The 22,387-nt window shown below is 33.3% G+C and overlaps 2 protein-coding genes across 4 annotated transcripts in view; both read right to left on the bottom strand.

Moving 5' to 3' along the window:
* Nucleotides 1–266: 266 nt before the first annotated feature.
* Nucleotides 267–2,480, bottom strand: LOC101887207 (protein MTO1 homolog, mitochondrial). Its single transcript, XM_005176819.4, has one exon. The coding sequence runs from the start codon at nt 2,392–2,394 to the stop codon at nt 367–369; it is 2,028 nt and encodes a 675-aa protein (XP_005176876.1). The 5' UTR covers nt 2,395–2,480; the 3' UTR covers nt 267–366.
* Nucleotides 2,481–4,064: 1,584 nt separating this feature from the next.
* The window catches only part of LOC101888571 (uncharacterized), a 54,133-nt gene continuing 35,810 nt past the window's right edge, over nt 4,065–22,387 (bottom strand). Inside the window, exons 4-8 of one of the 3 annotated variants that reach the window (XM_059126164.1) lie at nt 16,938–17,201; nt 10,293–10,635; nt 9,965–10,219; nt 9,332–9,494; nt 4,065–9,246 (exon numbers count right to left, since the gene is read on the bottom strand). In XM_059126164.1, the coding sequence (XP_058982147.1) occupies nt 9,111–9,246; nt 9,332–9,494; nt 9,965–10,219; nt 10,293–10,635; nt 16,938–17,201 (1,161 nt within the window). In that variant the 3' untranslated portion in view covers nt 4,065–9,110. Of the gene's footprint in view, nt 9,260–9,331; nt 9,495–9,964; nt 10,220–10,292; nt 10,636–16,937; nt 17,202–22,387 lie in introns of all 3 variants that reach the window. The other 2 variants (XM_059126165.1, XM_059126166.1) reach the window with 2 other exon arrangements.

The raw sequence follows: 22,387 nt of genomic DNA, 5'->3' as shown, positions 1-22,387 counted from the left end.
AAATACTCCATGGAGACATTTGCCTCGCCGGATTCTTCGTTAAATATAGAGCCTTAATAAAGGTCTTTCAACGTCGATTTTCAAAAAGTTTTCAAATGGTAACGTGTATTTTTAAACTATTTTTGAAAGCTAATAAACCAACAGTGGAGGATTTTTTTCGAGTTTTATAGAAATTGTTGGCATCTCATTAAGACCCATCCTACCCAGATTTATTTTATCTCTTGAACTCTCTTTCAACTTCAATTATTAAAACATTTTTTTAACCATTAATCTACAATTGTATTGTATTATTCTCAATTTATTCTATATAACCAACTTTTATATACAACTAATTCGCTAAGAACACCGTAACATATTCCTCCTGCATCAACTGAGGACTGCGCTAGTTTTTTGTGGCTGTTTAGGTTCGTCCAGACGTTTTACATATTTCAGAAGTCTTACAATTGTGGATGGTGTAACACCTTGTATACGACTTGCCGCCGCTATTGTCTGAGGCTGGATCAAGGTCAGTTTTTGACGTTCTTCATTCGACAGGCTAAGACTTTTCGCAAAATAATCTATATCTTTGGGTATAACAAGACTTTCTTCACGTCTCACTTCTTCGACATCTTTAAATTGTTCCTCGACAAAATGTGAATATAGGGCCTCGATTTTTATTCGTTCACCCAGTAAACGTTGCTCCCTTAGGTGACCCAATTCATTGGGCATTAGTGATATAAGTTTATCTAATGTCACATTATCGGCTGGTATACCCAACATATCAAAGGCAGTTTTTTCTACTGATGTTTTGGATTTTACTCCACCCAAGGCCTCACGCCAATAGTTGGTGTGTTTCTTTATGCTTCTCAACAATTCCTTGGCATTATCCAATTCAGTTTTGGTTTTGATATAACGGTCATATTGCTCTTGGGTAACCAAACCAAATTTATAGCCCTTTTCTGTGAGACGCATATCTGCATTATCGGGTCGCAGAGTTAGCCGGAATTCAGCTCGACTGGTGAACATGCGATATGGTTCGTTGGTACCCAAACTGGTAAGGTCATCAATCAGAACACCAATATAAGCCTCGGTTCGACTGATTGCAAGTTGTTCCGCCTCTGCTTCTTGGTGGCAACGCACTGTCTTTGCTGCTGCATTGGCCCCAGCAATAATGCCCTGGGCAGCCGCCTCTTCATACCCCGTTGTGCCATTAATTTGTCCCGCAAAGTAGAGATTTTTTACACGTTTGGTTTCCAAACTTGGGAAAAGTTCTCGTGGATCAATGAAGTCATATTCCACACCATAACCCGGTTGCACCACCTGAGCATTTTCCAGTCCCTCTATGCTGTGAACCAATGCAACTTGTTGTTCGTAGGGCAAGGTACATGACAGGCCTTGGGGATATATTAAATCACTGTCAAAACCCTCAGGTTCCAACCACACCTGATGTTGTTTCTCACCAAATCTCAAAACCTTTGATTCTATAGAGGGACAATAACGTGGTCCGGTAATTTCCTCGGTAACATGACGATTTACGTGTAAATTATCCTTAACAATTCTATTCACGTTCAGCGTGGTATATGTCAAATAACAGGGCAATTGCTCGGAGGCCTTTATCCAAACTTCATCGTTCATAAATGAAAATGGTGTGGGTGGGTCGTCGCCCAAATGTTTTACCAATCTTTTGTAGTCTATGCTATCTTTGGCCAATCTGGGGGGTGTTCCAGTCTTCAGTCTGCCCATTAAAAATCCCAGATTTTCTATACTTTGGCCCAAGGCCATGGCGGGGGCATCACCCATCCTACCGGCCGGTTTTACTTCCAAACCAAAATTTATGTGGGCCCTCAGAAAAGTACCGGTGGTTAGGACCACTGCATTACTTCGTATCACCTCACCATTTTGTAGAATAACACCTTTGCATTGCTGGGATTTACCACCATCAGTTGCCTCTATTAACAAATCATCCACCGCAGCACATTGCACATCCAGGTTCCTCATGTTGAACAACTCTTCCTGTATGGCCTTCTTATAGAGTTTACGGTCGATTTGAGCCCTTGGACCCCATACCGCCGGACCACGCCGGCGATTTAAGATTTTATATTGCACTCCAGATTTGTCACACATACGTCCGCATACACCGCCCAAAGCATCTATCTCACGCATTAAATGACCCTTGCCGATGCCACCAAATGAGGGGTTACATGACATTTCGCCGACAGTCTCCTTTTTATGGGTTACCAAAGCCGTACGTGCTCCCATGCGAGCAGAAGCTGCCGCAGCCTCACAGCCAGCATGACCACCGCCAATAATTAAAACGTCATATACATTGGATGCGTGCGGTGCGGCATGCAGCAGGCGAGTGTGTAGCAATGTCCGGGTGAAAGATTTTAATTGATTTTTATTTATTTTAAACATTTTAACACTATTTTTTACTATTTTACACCCTCATTGCATGACACAAAAACGTCATGAAAAACGTCCCCAACGGAACAAACAAGAAATCAAAAAGAAATGCGCGATAAAAAAGAACGAGAAAGCAAAATCCCCGAGGGACCTCTGTTGTTTACGAATGAGTGGAATGTATAACCCGAGGTAAACCGCTGGCCACATTCATTATATGAACCGGGGGAGTAAGTTCTTTCAACTCGAGGCCGGCTTTGGGTAGTCATTTTGACGCCGTTAAACGGAATTCAAAGCGTCTTTTGGATTTTATTTTTTTCTCCTTTAATTCATTTGGATTTCATTGCATGACACTGGGACGATTTTCCAAACAAATTCGTTAAGACAACAAAGTGTGTCGACTTTTTTTGACGGCGACGCAATGTGCTTCCGACACACTCTGACAAAGACACAAATGCTATTATTCAACACACAGAAAGTTGTGAATGAAGGAAGAGGCAACACGCCGAATGTATAGAAAGTGGAAGAGACAACATAAAAGCAACAACTGTTTGTTTAATTGAAAAAAGGAGTTCGATTATCGTTCTAACCCAGTGTGCAGAATATATGTGTTCACTGAATGAACCAAGGAACGAGTATCAAAGATGAAGCCGTTAACGTTTTTAACTGCAATAATTTAAATGATTATTGCAAAAAGGCAGACATTTGCATTGTTCTTAAATGACAATTATAGTCGCCAATAAAATTTGTATTCAATAAGAACCATTTTAGAAGCAGTTAATAATTTATGAATCGCTTTTCGAAATAAAAACGTTTCAAATGTTGTGCATATGAGAATAAAACATAAACTAAGGATGCCAAAATTCTTTAAAAATCCACACCCCATTGTCAAAAATCCAGACCTTTCTGTAGACTGTAGACAGATAATAGGTCTTTAATAGCCTTCAAATAGAACTTAAATATTCTTTTAAAAATCCATGTTGTAAGATATTTAAATAACATCTGAAAATTCTTTAAAAAAGACGTATAATCCAAGGAATTTACAATCTAAATAACGAGTTTTATGAAAACCTTTACTAAATCCACCCGATTTCAAATGTCAATTCCATAGCGTATACGTCACGTAAATTGTATTCATGTATCCAATGGATATTATTTAACGTCCCCCATAGTAGAAGAATACTGGTAGTCGTCTCAACACAGCTGCTGGGACAATGAACAGTCAAATCGATTTTGAAATTGAAAAAATTGAATGAAAAGTTATTGAAATTTGGAAAAATTGTTGAAAAATGCTTATTATAACAGCCTCCGATTTGCGTCATATAAAAATCTACTTATTATTGATAAAACATTTTAAAATTTTTGACATATCAATGTTCCCAAGCGTTGATGCATCTACCTGTATTCTTCTACCATGACGTCTGCGCTATTGAATTGACATTTGACATCGAGTGGATTTCGTAAATGTTAATGTACTTTAAGACTTTACAATTTTTTTTGAAAAATCCAAAATGGACATTCTTTAAAGAACCTGTAATAATTCTAAGAAATATCACCCTGCGCAGCACCTCTTCCTTTTAAGGACCTTTTCAAAAAACTATTCAAAAATCTTTAAAATAAACCCCTTAAAAATAAAACAAATTTATTTTTTTTAATACTTTTAGGACATTTATTTAACTCTTGTTTTTGCCTTTCAGCTTTTGTTTATTTAAATTTATTCCCTTTTGATGTTTAATTTACGTTTATATTTCTTTGTATGTATATATATTTATTTTTAATATTAAATTTTATTTAATTGTTTTCGGTTTAAAAGCAAAGCACACTGACAAAAAATTGAAACATTTGCCCGAGCCAATGCTTAGAACTTTATTTGATTAAGTGTAAATGTTGTTGCTGTTTGGTTTTGTTTTGGTTTTTAATTACCATTTATTTAAACATATTGTTTTTTTTTTCATTGTTTAAGTTTTAGCACATTTAGGTTTAAGTATTTGATTTAAGTGTTTGGGTTTAGACTTAGGGTTATTAATTTTAGGTTATGTTTTGTGGAAACACAAAAACGGCGTTATGCGTCGTAAACAACGGATAACAGCCATTATGGTTGGCAAACCTAGATTTATCAAAATTAATATTTGTTTTTAAAGAGAAACTAAAAAAAAAATATATTAAAATACATAGTATATTTTTTCTGTATATAATTAACAACGACTTGGGGTTTTGTGTGTAAATTGGATTTATTTTTATTCAGATATTTTTTCTTATTGTTTTTTTTATTTTTCATTTTTGTGGCAAGTTTAGGTTGTTTGACATGTATGCAGGTATGGTAAAATTGTATTTTGTTACTTATTCGTTTTCCTTTCAAATGATCTTTGGTGGATAAAGTTATATTTAATATATTTTTCTTTGTTTCTTTTTTTATTTATTTATTATTAATGGTTTATATTTAAAAATCTTGTTTAATATATTCTGTTGTTTTGGGATTTTGATAATATTTTTTTGTTTAAATTTATTTGTTATAAATAAAGTAACATTTATTAATTTTATACCTTATTTTATTATTTTTTAAATACAAAATATTGGTGTTATTCTTTAATGCTAAATAATGTAAGAGTAGAAAAAAACACAAAACAAAAAATGAAAATCTGTTCTAAATTTATTTGTTTAAAATACCTTTTTTGAGTCCTCAAAAATTAAAAAATACTAAAGCCAAAATATACACAAACGTTTTCCTTCATCCATATTCAAGAGATCCAAAGAGGTTTTAGTTTATTTTATTTATTTTGTTTTTCTTTTAGTTCAAATTTATTTTGTATTTCATTTCAGTACAAGATCAACAGTTGTCCATGTTGTCATGGTGTAAACATTTTGTTTTGTTTTTAAATAAAATATGTATTTAAATAAATATATGTATTTTGTTGTGTTGGTTTTTTTTTTTAAATATTTGTTAATTATGTTTTGATTTTCATGTCATGTTTAGATCTGCTTGAAACCTCTATTTTAACGAACCCTTTTTTAAATGACCCATTTGTTTTATTCCATTATCATCATCAATGTTAATCCTTGTTCTTTGTTGTTTATTTTGAATGCGCAATTAAATTCGTTTTGAATTTTTCTATTTTGTATTTAATTTTATTTAAACATTTGTATTTAGTTTTGTTTTTGCTTTGCTGTTTGTGTTTAAGTTTTCAGTTTTGTTTTACATTTTTTTGTTCTCATTGTTAAAGTAATTTTAAAGTAATTTCGTTACCAGATTCTTTATTTATATATTTGAAGGTTGTTTAATTTGATTGGGTTAGTTGGAGATTTCTGTGTGTATGAGTGATTAGAGGACCACAATTGTCACAATTTATAAAAAAATACATATATGATTTTTTTCATAACATGCAAGAATGTAAAAATATTACTACAATAAAAATCAAAGCTAGTCGATTTTTGCAGTTGCTAAAACAAAGTTAAGGTGAGATGGTGTTTTCTTATTTCGAATATTAAAAAAGTGTTATAACAAAATCTATACTCGTTCCTTTTCTGAAGAGGAACTAGGTTTAGTTCCTTTAGTTTCCTTTACACAGAATGCTAATTGTTGAAACCAATACCCATGGTATAATAAGGAGGTAGAACAGCTTCGTAAAACTACAGAAATACAGCGCTGAGGCTATGCCCGCTTTCTGTCAAACTCATTCAAAATTTTATATTTTCATTTTTTCATACTTTCCCTCATATTTTAATGAGTCAAATAGCCCGAACAATGAATTAAATGAACGGATTTTCTCTCAAAAACATGATCCAAACTGTTCAATCTTTCAATTTCATGGCTAAGCTGGTTAATAACTTTAATACGCGAGCCGCAATGTACATGTCTTGGTTTTGAAAATACATACACAAAATAGGCAGAAGTCGGGCACACTTAAAAAAATTGTAAACAGCTGATAGCTTTACCTTACCTTTTTATTGTACCATGCCAATACCAGTTTTAAAAATTTGGTTAATACTTTTGGAAGAAAATCTAGGCATTTCATTCGTCTTTCGCGTTTTTTCGTCCATTTTAAAAAGAAAAAAAAATAAATAAATGAGAACAATTTATTCCTTTTAATTAGATGCGGGTATATCCTCACGGATGTATTTCAGTCGTTTACGACCCTGCTTTGACTTCTTATTGTTCCACGAGTTGTTTCAAGTCAATTCATAGAACAGGAATTTACAAACATAGAATAAAGAAGACAAATCACCAGGCTGTGTGAACATGACATCGTTTTCATGGTACAGTTAATTCAAGGTAACCTCATTTGGAATGAAAATATTCAACTTTACATTTTTTTACTATACCTTGTAAAATGTCACTTTATGGATTTATAAATATCCATTTTGGCAATAAATTGTTGTAAATATTATAATTTGAAAAAAAAATAAATAAATAAACATATGATTGCTTCATGTTGCTTGTTGCATGTTGTAGCGTTCGCCATGGATTTATAAAAAAATAGAAACAATCCTGTGTGAACATTGTATAATCGTATATGATAATCATGGTAGAAGAATGTAGGTAGTCGCATCGATGCAGCTGCTGGGACAATGAACTGTAAAACCGATTTTTGAATTGAAAATCTTGAATGAAAAATTGTTGAAAAATACACATCATTACAACCTCCGGTTTGCGTCGTATAAGAAAACATATAAAGATCTACTTATTTTTTACAAAACACTTTAAACATTTTGACATATTAATGTTCCCAAGCGTTGTATTCTTCTACCATAATAATGTACCCTTCATGGCAGAAGAATACAGGTAGATGCATCAACGCTTGGGAGCATTGATATGTCAAAAAAATTAAATGTTTTTTTTTTTTTTTTTTTCAAATATATAATTCCTGTTTTTCAGAAAATTTTACAAATTTAAATAATTTTCCATTCAACATTTTTAATTCCAAACTTGGTTTGACTGTGTCGACGCGTCTACCTATCTTCTACTACCATGGTACCCTTGAAATATTATAAACATATAAATAAAATCTAGACAGTTAAAAATATCAATTACATTGAGTATAAGTACGTTTACATTTACTTAATCCAGTGCAAATTTCATTGCGTCTGTCAAATGAAATCTACTCTCAAATACCGTGTATTTCATCTGACGTATACGTAAAGGTATTAATTGTTAATTCAATAGTGTCAGGGGCATGGTAGAAAAATACGGGCAGATGCATAAACGCTTGGGATCATTGATATGTCAAAAAAAAATTTAAATGTTTTTTCAATTATAAGTAGATTTTTATATGTTTTCTTGTACTACGTCAGTCGGAGGCTATTATAATCCACGTTTTCAACAATTTTTATAAATTTAAATAATTTTTCATTCAACATTTTCAATTCCAAAATTGGATTGACAGTTCATTGTCCCAGCAGCTGTGTCGACGCGTCTACCTATATTCTTCTACCATGGTCAGGGGCTAAAGTTTAAGGGTTTAATGTTGCAGTGAAGGTTAAAAGTAAGTAACAGTTCGTTCAGCTCTTCTTCTCAGCCCTGGTAAAATTAAGAAGGTAACGTCATGCAGCCATATGTTTGCAATTTTTTCAAAATTATACATTTGACAACGTCTCACAATCAGAGATTAAAATTTTTATTCATTAAAGTTAAATTTGACAAGGTAAATTACAGAAAAATGCAGAGCTGGATGTTTTTTTTTTTTTTTTTGAAATGAGGTTACCTTGATTTAATTGTACCATGTTTCAGTCAAACAACTTATCAAATGCTGAATTTTTAGTACTAGTTCAGAAAATAAGAATTTATAATATTTTCAGCAGCACTGACGTATGAGCAATGGAAACGACATTTTAAATCCACTGGATTATTTTAAGTAAACATGTTTTAAACCTTGGTTAAATGTGCTTTAATGTGACATTTGATGGAGAGGCGTTTTAATTAGAGGATTTATGGGATTTTTTTTTTGTGTTGTCTCATTTTTGCTTGGTGTTTACACTGTAATTTATTTATTATATTAATATTATTTTGAGATAATTATTGAATATATTTTGTGTTTTCTTTTTTTTTTTTTCTTGGAAATATTTCAGTTTTTTTTTTGCTTTAATCTTAAAATGTAAGTTTAGTCCCTAAATTTGGTATTTTCCTAATTCTTAACACTTGTTCTGTAACGACTTGATGTCCTTCATCATCCGACCGTCTACGCCTTTCCTTCCATCTAACTTTGTTAAATATCTTCGTTCGTAAAGTAAATCAATTTTCTTAAATTTCATGTTATTTTTTTCGTTATGGTTTTTCTTCTTCTTCTTCTTTATATTTGTTTCTTTGTTTTTGTTGTAAATATGTAAATATTTTTCTTATATTTATATGTAATATTTTGTCTGTTTGTTATCAATGTTAACGTTAAAGATAAAATAATGTATAAAATAATTATTAATAAATATGGGTTGTTGTTGTTGTTGGTTTTTGTTTGTATAAGAGACATTGCTTTTGCTCAAAGATGCGGTTTTCGTTTGAACTTGAACATACATGTGAACATATGCATATACATATGTTTTGTATGTATGTGTGTATAAACATGTGTGTGTGTTATATCTACTTTGTAGTTATAAGGAGGCGGGGGGTTTACTTCTCTGTTTTATTTCTTCCATTCATTCCTTTTCATCATTCTTTAGGATAGTTGTGGCAAGGTGAGTATGTCTGTCTGTCTGCCTGTGTCATTTCCCAACTTCTTCTTCTTCTTCCTCAGCAACTCACTTTAAACTCCTTGACTTAAACTTTCCTTAGACAGTGGCAACATTGTCTGATGATGATGATGATCCATGGCCTGATGATGATGATGCGGTATTATAAACGGCGACGTCAACATTTGCAATGGACTAAAATTGGAATAACTAAAATTTTAAACTGTAATCTTTATTTTTTTTTCAGAGAGCGAAAGGGGGTGTGGAAGGATAAGAAAAATTCCATTAGACTTACTCCGGAAAATGTGTAGGTGTGGGTGTTGTGACCGGATTACGTACCGCATGCAGGGCCTGGGCATTTTTGGTTCTAGCTAATAGTGTCATAACCGTGCGTTTGGTCGGATTCATACTGGAGCGTGGCACGCCCAGCAGGGGGCGTTTGCGTGTTAGATTACCAGCTAGAGGAGGAGGGAATAAAAAAGAAGTATTGGAATAAAATTCGAATAAAAAAGATAAATTTAAGGTATCCAGTGGATTTCAACTGTCAATTCCATTGAGTATCACTAACATTGATATGTCAATAAAATATAAAAAATATCTTCAAAAATATAAATATTTTCTTATACGATGCCTTTCAGAGGCTTGTATGATATGCGTTTTTTTTTCTTTTTTTTTTTTTTTTTCAAATAAATCCACCAATTTGAATAATTTTTTAATCGAAATTTTAATTTTCAAAATTGTTTTGACATCAGCTGTGGTGATGCGCCTACCTGTATCATTTTATCATGATTTATATGCAATGGAATTGAAATTCATTCGATTTAGTCAGTGTAAACATACGTTAAGATCGTACAGTCATTTGTTTACATTTTTATGAATTGAATTCTCTTAACTTACTCTCTTAACTTTATGAATTCTCTTAACTTACCAATATTAATCGCTTTGACATTTCTCAGGGCAGGATGAAGCAGTGTTCCCGAAGTTTCTAAAAAAGTCAAGGCCGAGGCGGCCGTAGGATCTGTCTCTGTGGGAGGTAATGTCAAACCAGTTGTGGGTTGGGTGGGAGCCAGGCCGCTGATGGCAGCCGGCGAGGGCTTCAAAATGCCACCCATGCCTGCTGCAGCAGCAGCCACGGCCGACAATTGTTGCTGCAGTGTTACGGTCATGGCACAGGGATGATGGACTGTATGGAGGAGAATAAAATGACATTAACATGAAAATAAATAAAACGAAATTCCAAAATTGTCCCCACTTACTTGGTGCCGCATTCGCCCCCAACTTCAAGGGATCCGCCGCCAAATTTGCTGCCACCATATTCGTGGCCGCCGTCATGCCATTGCTGGTGGGTCCCCTCAATCTATCCAACTTTTCATTGGCCAAACAATCCATGCCCGTCGATTCTTCGGATTTTTCATCATTCGATGTGTCCATATCTGTGATGCCGCCCTCGATCAAGTGATTTGGACTCGATGCCAGCTCCTGGTCACTAGAATTGCCGCTGTTGATGTTATTAATGCTGCCATTGCCATTGGGATTGGTGGATGTGGTCAGTGCCTGCATTTCCCACATTTGCTCTTGTCGTATGTCATCGTGATAATCCTGCACGAAAATTGAAACAAGAAAATTTGTTAATGCAAACCAAGAGGTAAAGTTCATGGGGTCAGACAAATCAGAGTTTTGGCTTGGCCCCAACAATGTTGCAACAGAAGGTTGAAAGTAGGAGGTGGTTGCTGTTGCAGTTCTTCTTCTGCTACTTCTTTGCAGCCAAGCAAGCAACTTGTCAAGTGCTCACTTTGTAGTTAACTCAAAGCACCTGCCGAGATACTAGGTCAGAAAATATGAAATTATAATATTTTCCTCAAAATGCCACTTCAGTCGACACTCAACAAAGTCAACAAGAAAAGCCGAGCAAACGGACACCTTAAGCCTTAGGACTGCTGAAAAATAATGTAAATGTGGAAATTACTCAAAAATATATGAGGGAGGATTGACAATTTTAAAGGACTTTCAAGGTGAGACTTTTTAGGAATTTTCGAAGAAATCTTCAAGGCCACATAAAGCTTTGCAATGTGGATTTTTTTAAAGAGTTTTTCGACAAAATTTAAAGGTCATAGGACGTGGATTTTTTTAAGATTTTTTTGAGAAAATTTTAAGGTTATACGACTTGGATTTTAAAAAAAAAATTTTTTGGAGACTATTAAAAGTCCTTACAACGTGGATTTTTTAAAGAAGTTTTGGAGACTATTTAAAGAACTTACAACGTGGATTTTTTAAAGAATTTGTGGAGACTATTTAAAGACCTTACAACTTGGATTTTTTGAAGAATCTTTGGAGAATATTTAAAGACCTTATAACGTGGATTTTTTAAAGAATTTTTGGAGATTATTTAGAACCCTTTTTAAAGAATTTTTGAGACTATTTAAAGACCTTACAGCGTGGATTTTTTAAAGAATTTTTTGAGATTATTTAAAAAACTTTTTTAAAGAATTTTTGGAGATTATTTAAAAAACTTTTTTAACGAATTTTTGGAGATTATTTAAAGACCTTACAGCGTGGATTTTTAAAGAATTTTTGGAGACTGTCTAAAGACCTTACAACGTGGATTTTTTAAAGAATTTTTGGAGATTATTTAAATAACTTTTTTAAAGAATTTTTGGAGATTATTTAAAAAACTTTTTTTAACGATTCTTTGGAGACTATTTAAAGACCTTACAGCGTGGATTTTTTAAAGAATTTTTGGAGACTATTTAAAGACCTTACAAAGTAGATTTTTTAAAGAATTTTTGGAGATTATTTAAAAAACTTTTTTTAACGATTCTTTGGAGACTATTTAAAGACCTTACAACGTGGATTTTTTAAAGAATTTTTGGAGACTATTTAAGGACTTTCCAGCGTGGATTTTTTAAGAATTTTTGGAGACTATTTAAAGACCTTACAACATGGATTTTTTAAAGAATTTCGGAGACTATTTAAAGACCTTACAACTTGGATTTTTTAAAGAATTTTTGGAGACTATTTAAAGACCTTACAACGTGGATTTTTTAAAGAATTTTTGGAGACTATTTAAAGACCTTACAACGTGGATTTTTTAAAGAATTTTTGGAGATTATTTAAAAAAAATTTAAAGAATTTTTGGAGACTATTTAAATAACTTTTTTTAAAGAATTTTTGGAGATTATTTAAAAAACTTTTTTAATGATTTTTTGGAGACTATTTAAAGACCTTACAACGTGAATTTTTTAAAGAATTTTTGGAGATTATTTAAATAACTTTTTTTAAAGAATTTTTGGAGATTATTTAAAAAACTTTTTTTAATGATTTTTTGGAGACTATTTAAAGACTTTACAGCGTGGATTTTGTAAAGAATTCTTGGAGATTATTTAAATAACTTTTTTTAAAGAATTTTTGGAGATTATTTAAAAAACTTTTTTAATGATTTTTTGGAGACTACCTAAAGACCTTACAACGTGGATTTTTTAAAGAATTTTTGGAGATTATTTAAATAATTTTTTTTAAAGAATTTTTGGAGATTATTTAAAAAAACTTTTTTAATGATTTTTTGGAGACTATTTAAAGACCTTACAGCGTGGATTTTTTAAAGAATTTTTGGAGACTATTTAAAGACCTTACAACGTGGATTTTTTAAAGAATTTTTGGAGACTATTTAAAGAACTTACAACGTGGATTTTTTAAAGAATTTCGGAGACTATTTAAAGACCTTACAACTTGGAGTTTTTAAAGAATTTTTGGAGAATATTTAAACGTGGATTTTTTATAGAATTGTTGGAGACTATTTTAAGACTTTACAAGGTGGGGTTTTTAATAAATTGTTGGAGACTATTTAAAGACCTCACAATGGTGATTTTTTAATGAATTTTTTGATGAATTTTTGGAGACTATGTAAAGGCATTACAACGTGGATTTTTTAAGGAATTTTTGGAGAGTAATTAAAGGTATTTCAACTTGGATTTTTTATAGGATTTTTGAAGACTAATTAAAGGCCTACAAAGCAGTCTTTTTAGGAAATTAATGGAGATCGTTTAGAGATTACACAACATGGAATATTTGAAGATTTTTTGGAGACTATTTAAAGACCTTAAAACGAGGAATTTTCGAAGAAATTTTAGGGACTACTTAAAAACCTTATAACATGCATTTTTTAAAAATTTGTGGAGTTTTTTTAAATTAACAATGGCAATGATTTTTTGAAGAGTTTTTGGAGACTTTTTAAAGGCCTTTCCTTTTTTAAATTGTATATATCAATATTCTTTGCTTTCTCCCTCCTAACTTTATATAATCTCCTGCATACTCTATCTCTCTCCCTCTCTTTGTGTTTATAACTTTGTTATTGTTTTGACATATGAGTGGCAATTTATTGCCCCTTGTTTGCAACTACACTTGTTATTGTCAGGGTTTAACAATTAACAGGTTGATATGTGCTGTTGTTATTGTTCAACATTATTAAAATTTCATTGCTTGACAAATTGAACAAACTGCAAAATAACCACATGCAAACAATGTCATTATGGATGGATATTAGGGTGGCCCCAAACCATATTCCAACTACTAAGAGAGAAAATAGAAAACAACAATTTCCCAATGTCCTTTTGCCGATTTCTGGTTTAGAAAAACAATATGAAAATAGTATTTCAAATGAAAGTCCCCCTCCTCCTAATGTTCCCACACATTCCACCTCTTTAACAGCAACAGTGTGGCCATGATGATGACGACGACAACGACAACATGCAAGCCATTGCCAACTGTCACAAGTGTTGTGTATAACCATATTTAATGGCCAAAGTTGCAATACTTCACATAAACCATTCGGAGAAGCACACACACACACACATGAACCAACAAATAAATAAATATGTGTTTTTGTGAAAACTGGGTGTGTATTTGTCTACTTTATCAAATGGACACTTGAACATGTACATTTATTTTGTTGGTTGTGTGGATGATGCCATGTTTAGACCTCCATAATCAGTGGCTAGTGGCGAGTTCAACTTTTCCACAGGCAACAGGCAAGGTAAGCTGGTGATGTGGTAGATTGAGGGGGGGAATTGAGAGAGTTTGTGGGCCATAAGAAAGGGCCTACTCTCTGAAGATTATCTAAAAACTTGATGTTGTAAGACCTTTAAAGGAGCTTCAAAAATTATTTTAAAAAACCACATTGTAGGACCATAGGGGACGTTTAAAAAATCCTTTACAAATGCAAGCTTTAGGAATTTAGGAGACCTTCAACAATTCTTTAAAAACCCACGTTGTAGGATCTTTGGAGACCTTTAAAAATTCTTATAAAAATTCCACGATGTAGGACCTTAAAAACTTCTCTAAAAATACGCGTTATAGCAACTTTAGGGGACTTGGCAATGTTTCCAAATATTCTCCAAAATTTTTTTCAAAAATCCTCTTTGTAGGACCTTCAGGGGACTTTCAAAATTTCTTCTAAAAATCCATGTGGTAGGACCTTCAAAACTTTTAAAAATCCGCGTTATAGAAACTTTAGGGGACTTGGCAATGTTTCCAAATATTCTCCAAAAATCTTTCAAAAATCCTCTTTGGACCTTCAGGGGACTTTCAAAATTTCTTTTAAAAATTCACGTTATAAGACCTTTAGTGGACTTGGTAAGGTCTCCGAATATTCTCCAAAAATTGTTTTACATACCACGGTATAGGACTTTAAAGGACGCGGTAATTTCTCAAAACAATCGCCAGAAAATTCTATAGAAAATACTCGTTGTAAAGTCTGCAAATAGCCTCCAAAAATTCTGTAAAAAATCCACGTTGTAGGGCCTTTAAGTTGTCTCCAAAAATACTTTATAAATCCACACTGCAAGCCGCTTGGGATTCCTCCATAATTTAAAAAAAAAATCCACGTTGTAAGGCCTTTAAATAACCTCCAAAAACTCTTTAAAAAATATACAAATGGTCTCCTGGAAATTCTTATTGAAAAGCTTTTAAATAGTCTCCAAAAATTCTTTAAAAAATAGACGTTGCAAGGTATTCAAATAGACTCCTAAATTTTTTTCAAAAATCCGCGAGGCAAAATTTATAAATTGGATCCAAAAATTCTTTGAAAAGTCCACGTTGCATGGTATTCAAATAGACTCCAAAAAATCTTTGAAAAGTCCACGTTGCATGGTATTCAAATAGACTCCAAAAAATCTTTAAAAAGTCCACGTTGCATGGTATTCAAATAGACTCCAAAAAATCTTTTAAAAATCCACGTTGCAAGGTTTCCGAATAGTCTCCAACAATTCTTAAAAAAATACATGTCTTGAGGCCTTTAGGTTACCTCCAAAAATTCTTTAAAAAATCCACGTCTTCAAGCCTTTGGGTTACTTTCACATATTCTTAAAAAAACCTTCAGGTTCCCCTAAAAAATTCTTTTAAAAATCCACGTTTTCAAGCCTTTGGGTTACTTTCACATATTCTTAAAAAAACCTTCAGGTTCCCCTAAAAAATTCTATTAAAAATCCACGTCTTCAAGCCTTTGGGTTACCTTCACAAATTCTTAAAAAAACCTTGAGGTTCCCCTAAAAAATTCTTTTAAAAATCCACGTCTTGAGGCCTTTAGGTTCCCCTAAAAAATTATTTAAAAAATCCATGTCTTTAGGCCTTCAGTTTCCCCTAAAAAAATCTTTTAAAAATCCACGTCTTGAGGCCTTTAGGTTCCCCTAAAAAATTATTTAAAAAATCCATGTCTTTAGGCCTTCAGTTTCCCCTAAAAAATTCTTTTAAAAATCCACGTCTTGAGGCCTTTAAGTTACCTTCAAAATTTCTTTAATAAATACATGTCTTGAGGCCTTTAGGTTACCTCCAAAAGTTCTTTAAAAAATCCACGTTTTGAGGTCTTTAGGTTACCTCCAAAAATGTATTAAAAAATCAACGCCTCGAGGCCTTTAGGGTTAAAAGGTCTCTAAAAAAATCCATGTTGAAGGCCACTTTTTAAGGCTTTCAAAAAGGCTCCAAAAATTCTTTCAAAAAAGTCACGGTACAAGGCCTCTAAATTGGCTCCGAAAATACTTTGAAAATCTACGTTGGAAAACCTTTAAACAACCTCCAAAAATACTTTGAAAATCTACGTTGGAAAACCTTTAAAAACAACCTCCAAAAATTCTTTAAAAAATCCACGTTGAAGGCCTTTAAAATAGTCTCCAAAAATTCTTTAAAAAATTCAAGTTGCAAGGTATCCAAATAGTGTCCAAAAGATCTTTAAAAAATCCACGTTGCAAGTTATTCAAATAGTCTCCAAATTTTTTTAAAAAATTCACGTTGCAAGGTCTCTAAATAGTCTCCAATAATTCTTTAAAAAATCCACATTGAAGGCCTTTAAAATAGTCTCCAAAAATTCCAAAAAAGGCACATTGTAAATGCCCTACATAGTCTCCAAAAATTATTTTAAAATTTTACGTTATGGGGCCTAAAAACCAGAGCCTATTAAGATTTCAATGGCTCTGCTTAGCCAGGCACTCGTGTGTGAGATCAAAAAAAAATGTAGACAACTGCAATTAGTTGCATTGGCTGTTGTTGGATGCGACCACAGATGTCGCAAAACTTTCGAATAAACTACAGACAAACATCCACACCCACCCACCAACCAACACACTCACGCCCTACAGGCACACACTCACGCCCTCCAACTGAGTGTGTGTGTGCGTGCGTGTGTGGTTGCATTAATAACCTCCTCTAATGTTTTTCCTGGCAAACAACAACAGCAACAACGACAACAGCAAAGTAATTACGCAAATTATTTGTTTTCACAGTGTTTTTAAGTGATGCACCTCCCGGAAAGGTGGTTCCATGTAATACATATACCACCAACCGCAAAACTTTTTATCACAACATAAATAAGTTTTTTTTGTTTTTGTTTCTGTTTTTTCATTTTTTGAACTTACCGGCACCAGAAATCTTCGTACTTCCGCCAAAGCATATGCGATGCGAGCATGGGCTTCCGCCGGTGCAGCAAATGTTGAAATTTCCACATGCAGATCTTCGAAGAGATGGGCATAACGACTGTCACCGCTGCCGCGCAACTCTTCCTCTTTTTTACGGTCTCGCATCGAACCACGACCGAGTACAGCCATTTTACACATGGTCTCTTCCTGTAAACGTTTCATGGAGTTTCCTTTGGGTCCCAGCAATTTGCCAACGAAATTGAACTGTCAACGAGAAATTGATGGAGGACGAACGACAAGAAGAAGAAGAAGAAGTTGTTAATGTTGAAATAAAATGTAATAGATAAGGGGAATGGAAAAATATATTTAGTTGAAGGTTCTAAAAGTATCTTAATAAATAATCAAGGTGTAGGACCTTAAGGAAGCCTAGAAAAATATTTCATCATATAAATCACTCGGAACGGTATATAAAAATAACTATTTAAGAAACCTTACGGTAGCGTCTAAATGTGGACTTCTTTAATTCGAAGGAATAAAGGAAGGTATTAAAAATTGTGAAAAAGATCCTCTTGGTTGGCATTAAAGGAGGCTCTAAAAATCGTACAAAAAAATCCGCGTTCGAAGAACTTTGAAAAGGACCTTTAAATTTGTTATAAAAACTTCTTTTGTAGACTTTAGGACATTCAAATCAAACAAATCAAATTTTCCGTTTAAAAGCATCAAAGGTCTTAAAATGCTGAGAAAGATCCCCTTGGTGGACCTAAAAGCAGGCTCTAAAAATCTTCCAAATGAACATGTGTGAAGACCCTAAAACGAACCTAGTTTTTAAAGTAACGTTTGAAGTACATGAAGATTACTTTGATATTATTTAAAAAGTCCACGCTTTAAGACCTTGAAAAAGGGCCAACAATTCTTTAAAAAATCTCGTCTGAATGCCAAACGGACGACCTAAAAATTCTTAAAAAATACGTTTAAAACCCCTAGAGAGGACCCAAATTGCAAAAAAAAAAACACATAAAACCCCTTTAGAAATATCCTAAATCCTTTAACAAATTCAACGAAAAGAGGAAAAAAATCTACGTTTGTAATGAGGGTATCTGGTAAGTCTTAGTAGTAGTTAAAGCGTTCTTTTGTTACATAGGTCACCTAGTTTCACGTTTCCTCAGGACTGTCCAAAATTTCCGAAAAGGTTCCCATATGGGTCAATGTTTTCGTACCGCCTCCGGAAATGGTCAAAATATTCAAAAGGGACTCTATGGATCCACATTTTCATTTTCAAAAAGGGTCCCACTATGGGTTCACTTTTACGTAACTTCCCAGGAACCTGCAACAATTTGCAAATACGGTCTCTTATGGGTTCACGCTTTTTTATCTTCCCCAGAACTGTTTAACATTCCCAAAGATGGTCCATTTGGGTGTACCGAGGGGAGGCCTTGGGGACTCTAATTTAGAAATTTCGATCGGTCCTTGGTTCCATAGGAGAACTTTTTGGAAAATTTGACAAGTCTGCACAGATAGTCCCTTGTGGGTCGAGGTTTTGGGTATCTCCCACAGAATTGATCAAAATTTCCAGATGTAACGAGGTTGGTCGGATCTTGGGGATATTTTTCTAAGGAACTCTCATTTACAAATTCCGATCGGGTTTGGGATCCATAGGGGGAAACTTTTGGAAATTTTGACAAATCTGCACAGATGGTCCCTTATGGGTCGAGGTTTTTATATCTTCCTCAGAATTGATCAAATTTTCCAGATGTAACGAGGTTGGTCGGATCAGGGGACATTTTTTTTTTTTTGAAATTTTGGCCGGTTCTGAGATTGTATGAAAATCGGGACCCATTTGGGAATTTTGACTATGATCTACTAAACTTTTTAAAAAGATTATAGACTTTAGAGATCTCCACAAAAATGAATAAAAGTAGAAACTACTACTAGTCTCTAAAAAAGTCTCTTTAAACTCTTAAAAAATCCATCTTTCACAAAATCCACGTTTGAAGGTATTTGGGAGTTCTTCGAAAAAAATCCAGAATCCAGAGGTCTTTGAAAAAAAATCCAAGTTTGAAAAAAAAATTTTGAAGACCCAAAATTCTTTACCAAAATCGACGTTTGAAGGCAGTCTCTAAAATATTTAAAAAAAATTAAAATTTTTTTGAAACACGAGGCTTGAAGGCTTTTGAGGAGTTTCCAAAAATCCAGGTTTGAAAGCTTTTGAGTAATTTCGAATTTTTTTAAATACACGTCTCAAAGGTTTTGGAATTCTAAAAACAAAAGAAATAAAAATTTCTTTTGGAGACCTGAGAGACGCCTCCGCAAATTCTTTAAAAAATCCACGTTTTAATGCCTTTGGGGAGTCTCTAAAAGGAATGGAGGATTCTTTACGTTTTTAAAAAATCTTAAAATCCTTTAAAAACTCGTGGTTTGAAGGCCTTTGAGGAGCCTCGTAAAAAATTCTGGTTTCAAAACCTTTGAGAAATCAAATTTTTTTCTCAATCACACTTCAAGATTCTGGAATTCTCAAAAAAAAAAAAAAATAATAATAATAAAAATAAATAAATAAAAAATCTGTTCAAGAACTTTGAGAAGCCTCCGAAATTTTTTTAAAAATCCACGCATGAAAAGCTTTGATGAGTATCCAAAAAATCCAGGTTTGTAGCTTCAAGGGTGCCTTTACAAATTCTTTAAAAATATCCACGTTTGTAGACTTTCAGGAAGGCTCCAAAAATTCTTTAAAAACACTTTTTAGACCCTTCAAGGGTATCCAGAATTCTTAAAAGTATCCACGTTAATGTTGTCTCTACAAATTCTTTAGGAAATCCTCGTTCGTGGACTTTTAGGGGGTGTCCAAAGGTTATTTCTAGACTTTAATACAAGTTGAAGAACTTTCTTAATTATCGAGGTTGGAAAGGCTCTAAAGAAAATATAAAAAGCCTTCATTGAAATGTCATTAGGAAGGTTCTAAAAATTATTTAGGAAATCGATGTTAGCAGACCTTAAAGGAGCCCCGAAAAATGTTCAAAAAATCATTATTAAACGAACCTAGAGAAGACTCTAAGTTTAAAAAAAAAAATTCAAAAGCCCCTATTATGCGACATTTTATTGGTCATAAATCCTAGAGACCCATTAAATGCCGTAAAAAAAGCCATCATAGTTAAAGCCTGAAGCATCCTCAAAAATCGTTAAAAAAATGCCATACGAAACGCCTTCTAGTAGGTCCAAGAATACATTAAAAAAATTCCAGTTACAAGGTATTAAGGAAGCTCTGAAATGTGCCTTGAGAGAGTCTCTCCGAGTTCTTTTAAAGCATTCTCTTTGGTATGTCTTTAGAGTTTCTTCAAAAAAAAAAAAAAAAAAAAAAAATTAAAAGATCCACATTGCCCTAGCCTGTAAAAAGGCTCCAAAATTCTTTACAAAATCCACGTTTAAGAGCCTCTAAAGAGGTTTCGTAATTTCTCCAATGGAGGCCTTGAGGGGAAAAAAAAATTCTTTAAAATGTGTAAAATGTTCTGTAAAAAATCCACATTTTAGAGACTTTAAATATGCTCCAAAATTTCTCCAAAGAGTGGCGTTGAGGGAGCATTTTCAATTTTTTGTAAATGACCACTTTGTTAGATCTTCATAAAAGGCCTTAAAAATTCCTAAAAGAGGTCTTGAATAATCCTCTAAAAAATATTTTAAAACAAGTAAGCAAAGGCTACAGTCGAGCGGGGCCGACCGTTGAATACCCTACAACACTACAATAAACGATACAGTTTATATAGGCGAGATACTCGAAAGAATTCCACAAGATATTGTGACAAATAATAAAAGAAAACCATCAGGTTTCGTTCTCTAATTTTCGAATAATAGCAACTTAAACTAATTTGCTGATTTCCAATTTATTGGTAGATGTTGCACGTAAATGATCTTCCTAGATCTGGAACCAATATTTCCCAAAGACCTATAATCTCTCAGAAGTGGCAAAAGATTAACATTTATTATTGGTTCTTGACTGAAACGCTATATGAGATACAAACATTTGACTATATTCTTCAACGAAATTAGCGTTAACGAAATAGTCGGAAGTGCGTCTTTCCTGTATTTGTGAATTCTCCAAAAAGTCACTGGAATGGACATTTTCATATTTTGTCTACAAAAGTAGGCAAACTCCTTCGGACATTGAATATTTTTGGATGGCCATCCAAAACTGCTTGGCTTTTGCAATGTGCGGTAACCCCCATTCATAAATATATGGCGATCATCTCCAAAAAGAGTAGACTTCTATTCTGACCCTCATCTTATCCCCATGCAAATGAGATCTGTATATGATATCCTGATATCCTAACTACTTAGTTTTGTTAGCTGTAGAAATATTACCAAATGTTTAATTCAAAATGAAAATATGCCAAAAATATGACAAAATTGAAAAAAATATGAGAAAATTTTACAAAATCAATATTTTCATCTTTAGAGAGATATTTTTATGCGATTTTTTAGACGTTTTTTCTTTCCTGCCAAGAGGCCATTCTTAATTAATGAGAACTGTGGAAATCAGTTCAGCCGTTCTCGACATATAAGAGATTTTCAAGCATATCTTCTTTGATAAACGTATATATCGCACATATTTTGCTATATATCCGTTTTGTTGGATGTTAACATCAATGTAAAGATCAGAAGTAACCTTGTCATGGCTTTGTGATTTCGCCGGGATTTAAAATATTCGCGGTTTAATGAAAAATTTTGATTTGTTTCAACACAAAAGATATGGTATATTTTACCCGCTAAATATTATCCGATGGCCACCCAAATTGGTAGGCTTCTTCCCCGCCCTAAACTCTAGCTACATGTGAAATTTCGCGTCGATTGGTCTATAATTGCGACCTGTATAGCTACTGCAAAATCCGACATTTTTTCAGTATTTGGTCCATTTCAACCCCTAAACATTTGGCGATCATCTCCAAAAGCAATAGGGTTCTATTCTGGTCCAAGCCCCACCTACATTCTAAATTTCGTGAAGATCGGGCCATAATTGCGACCTGTAGAGTGATTACAAATTAACATGGACAGACGGACAGACGGACAGACGGACGGACGGACATACATAGCTAGATCGACTCAGCTCGGCGAGCTAGGAAGATCCATATATACTTTCCTATATGGGAAACCAATATTTCGTGGTGTTACATAATTTTTGGCCCAATCAAACTTATAATACCCCCAACACATAGTGTTGTAGGGTATAAATACGAGGTTTGAGCCTCTATATTAACAGACAGTATCGGAACAATCTGATATGCTACAAAATTTCTACAAAGGGGACCTTGAGAGTGCCACTCTTTTTAAACATACACTTTGTTAGAATTCCAGAAAAAAGCCTTGAAAATTCTCGAAAAAGACCTTGGGTAATCCTTTAAATATTATTTCAGAAATCCCTTTTGTATGACCTTAAAGGAGGTTCAAACATTTATATTGTAAGT

Source organism: Musca domestica, unplaced genomic scaffold (assembly GCF_030504385.1).
Source record: "Musca domestica strain aabys unplaced genomic scaffold, Musca_domestica.polishedcontigs.V.1.1 37, whole genome shotgun sequence".
Lineage (NCBI taxonomy): Eukaryota > Metazoa > Arthropoda > Insecta > Diptera > Muscidae > Musca > Musca domestica.
Note: the sequence above shows the minus strand (reverse complement) of the source record. Positions and strands in the feature narration are given on the sequence as shown.

Bases quoted from the DNA above. Each gene is read 5' to 3' on its own strand.
- LOC101887207 (XM_005176819.4), bottom strand. From the start codon at position 2,394: ATGTTTAAAATAAATAAAAATCAATTAAAATCTTTCACCCGGACATTG.